At 35.1% G+C, this 3,206-nt stretch overlaps 1 protein-coding gene across 2 annotated transcripts; it reads right to left on the minus strand.

Annotated features, from left to right (window-relative positions):
- Window positions 1–216: 216 nt before the first annotated feature.
- On the minus strand, window positions 217–3,029 carry LOC119587899 (piggyBac transposable element-derived protein 3-like). Of its 2 annotated transcripts, none has more exons than XM_037936606.1 (2): window positions 2,998–3,029; window positions 217–2,359 (listed from the first exon to the last, which is right to left on the minus strand). In XM_037936606.1, the coding sequence occupies exons 1-2, from the start codon at window positions 2,999–3,001 to the stop codon at window positions 537–539; spliced, it is 1,827 nt and encodes a 608-aa protein (XP_037792534.1). In that variant the 5' UTR covers window positions 3,002–3,029; the 3' UTR covers window positions 217–536. The 2 variants fall into 2 exon arrangements, with proteins under 2 accessions (XP_037792534.1, XP_037792535.1); XM_037936607.1 differs by having other exon boundaries at window positions 217–2,356; window positions 2,998–3,021.
- Between the last annotated feature and the right edge of the window lie 177 nt (window positions 3,030–3,206).

Genomic DNA, 3,206 nt, shown 5'->3' on the forward strand with positions numbered 1-3,206 from the left:
CCCTGAAAATTTTTTTACTTTAGATTTTTATGATATTATGACAGCGGATTTGTCGTGGCCTAAAAAGGCTACATGCATATTTTTAGATGTGTATCATGAGTAGTTCTAGAGATATTGACCTTTAAATTTTGGCCCAAATTTGGTCCATCGGGGCTCTAGCATGTACGTGAAATAAAAGTTTAGACAAAAAACAGAAATCACAATGAAACAACTGTGTAAATTCACAATATATGTATTATAACTTTCAGAAAAAACATAAATTTGATAATTCCAGGTATATTTATTCTTATTCAACTTCATTGCAAGGCATTTTTCATTAAAACAAACATTTAAGTAACATTCATTACTTTGACTGCAGTGTACCTAAATAAAAATGAGGACATATTCATCAGCTCTGCATATCTGCATACCATAATCTTTACTTAATGAAAAGAAACAAAACCTTTTTTTCTTTCTTAGTGAGAGAAAGTAAGTTCTATTTCAAATTTCTTCATTAACAGAAACATTTTAATTTGTAAACCTAATCATCAAATATTTCAGGGCAAATGGAAAAGAGAATAACAATTTCTTTCATATGAAAGACAAAGAAAAACTTTGCAACTTTTGCATGAAAACTTGGTCCTCCCATTGCACCCTGGATATCGACATCTCATTCTAGAGGCATAAGGGGGTAATGCATCAGGCATATGGCATGCACTGTTAGTACGCTTTGCAGCAATGGGAAGGGGCCTTGTTCTTTTTCTAGAAATGTCATCATGCTCCTCTGAAATCTCAGACTCACTGTTGTCATCATTTAGAACTTCTTCAGAAATCAAAGAATAAGCTATTTCCAATTTAAAATCCATACTGTCCATGGTAACAGAACTGCTTTTTTCACAATCTTTTCTGTACTCTAACCATGCATTTGCGCAAGAGAGGTCCAAAAGATGCAACATTGCTCGAACAGTAAATTTTGCAGAACGTGTTGCACTTCTGTAACAGCTAATGACCTGATCAATAATATCAACGCCCCCCATCTTTGAGTTGTATAGCTCAACAACCCTAGGACGTTCCACTTCTAAGTGGCGTTTTTCTCTTTTACACCACCTCTGACAAGTAGATACTGGCTGAATACTATGTTCATTAGATGCTAAGATGATGTTTTTTTTGTCAAACCATACAGTTATACAAAAAGCAGAATCATCTCTCACTGCACAGTCAGAGGAACCTCTGCCGGATCTCTTTAACTGATTCTCAGTCTTCAATCGACACTGTTTTGGCACAAGGTTCTTCTTCATTGTCCCTGTAGCTCCCATTCCTAATGATGAGAGAATTTCTAAGAGCTTAGGTGTAGTAAAAAACCTATCAAAGAAGAAACTAGTACCTCTACTGACTGACTTTACAAATCTTAGGACTGCAGCTTCTCCTATCTTAAGGGTACCCCACTCTGGAAGATGAAGTCCAGTTCTTTGTACATTCAAAAGCAAGTCTTCCTTACCCTGAAAAAACTCAAAATCTAGGACTTGGCCATCACTACTAGCTAAAACAAAGATCTTTAGGCCATGTGGGTTTGGTTTCCGAGGTGTAAATTGCTTAAGGTGTGTTCTGCCTGTAAATGGAATGATCATTTCATCAACTGAGACATACTGAGGTCTGTCTAACTCCAAACAGCGTGAACGAACACAATCTATGAGTGGTCTTATCTTATGAAATCTGTCTGATTTCCTCTGTGCTGCATTCAACAGACTCTCATCAAAGACTTTCAGAGAAGCTATGATTACTGAAAACATGTCACGACTCATGGCATCAGCTATAACAGAAATCCTTGTTTTCTTTTGCCAGTACATTTTAATTCTAGGGAATTTTAACACTGACATAAGGAAATTTATTCCTATAAACTTTTTCATTTGATCTACTGTTAGTGATAATGGCTTTCCTTTTTTGGACATGTACTTTTTCTGTGTTTCTAGAGTCATTGCATCTAAAATTTCAGGTGAGAGGTAAGCCATGAAATAATCTACAGGGGAGAGAACTGTGGATTGAAAATTAGTTCCCTGAAAATGATTATCAACATCTACAGTAAATCTGTGATTGAAGTTTATATTTCTCCTGAAATGATGACATCCATTAGTATTGAGATTTCTGCTGGGTCCAGTCTGGGCAGCTGCAGTGCTACTTGTAACTTCAGGGGACCTGGTGGTAACATTTCCATCTCTGTTGTTCTCTTCATCAGACTCAGATGCTGAACTCTCAGTGTTGGCACATAGTTCATGAAAGAGTTCTCTGCGCCGAAGTGGAGATGAAGGCCAGTCATCATCATCATCAGATATGCTGCTCAAATCAGAATTACTAAATTCTGCCAGCAGTCGCTGGTATTCTTCTGAAATAAAAATAAATTGTTAGTCAAATATATTAATATCTATTTCGTATTAGTCATATAAAAAGTTTTTTCTTAAGTTCTATACATATTGTCATGTAACTCCATAAGCAATATCAATATTTTACCCAGTATGATTACATAATAATTACGTTAAATTAATAATCAACCTTAAACATATGAAATATAACTTCCATTAACATCATCAAAAACAGTATGATAAAGATCTTGTGTTAATGCCAATGCATTGTACTACGTATAGAGCAAAGAAAATCATCAATGAAACTACAGTCGGGCATTTAACTTAAATTTTCATCAAAGTATTTTTAGTTAAATTATTCCATAACATAATCAATTTCCAGTTGAAATGTTTTCCAATACATGATAATCACGATGTAAATCTGTCTTCCCGAGAAATATGTTTAAATTAGTAAGATGTACATTTTCGCTTACTCACTAGCATGCTCCAGCACGAAGGGAACAAATTTGTTCCATCTAAAAGGATGTGTTCCTGATCTGTCATAAACATAGCTTTTAAATATTTCAGAACACGTGTCACTTGATTAACTTCACCTTAATCAGTTGCACACCATAAATGTGTTTCATAACATCAATAAAAGGAATAATAATAGCTTACTTACCCATGGGTGCGACGATATTGCTAAAGAAACTGTTCCTCTTCTTTTCTCCAGCCAGCCGCAATGGAATTGGTAAATCATGAAGATGGTACTTCGAACTTGTTTTAAAACACCATAGAAAACGTGAATAGAATATAAAGCACAAACTTTCGTAAATTACGCGACGCCTCCGACTTAAACAATGGAACGAATTTGGGCCATTTTTACTTAGT

Source organism: Penaeus monodon, chromosome 23 (assembly GCF_015228065.2).
Source record: "Penaeus monodon isolate SGIC_2016 chromosome 23, NSTDA_Pmon_1, whole genome shotgun sequence".
NCBI classification, from domain to species: domain Eukaryota; kingdom Metazoa; phylum Arthropoda; class Malacostraca; order Decapoda; family Penaeidae; genus Penaeus; species Penaeus monodon.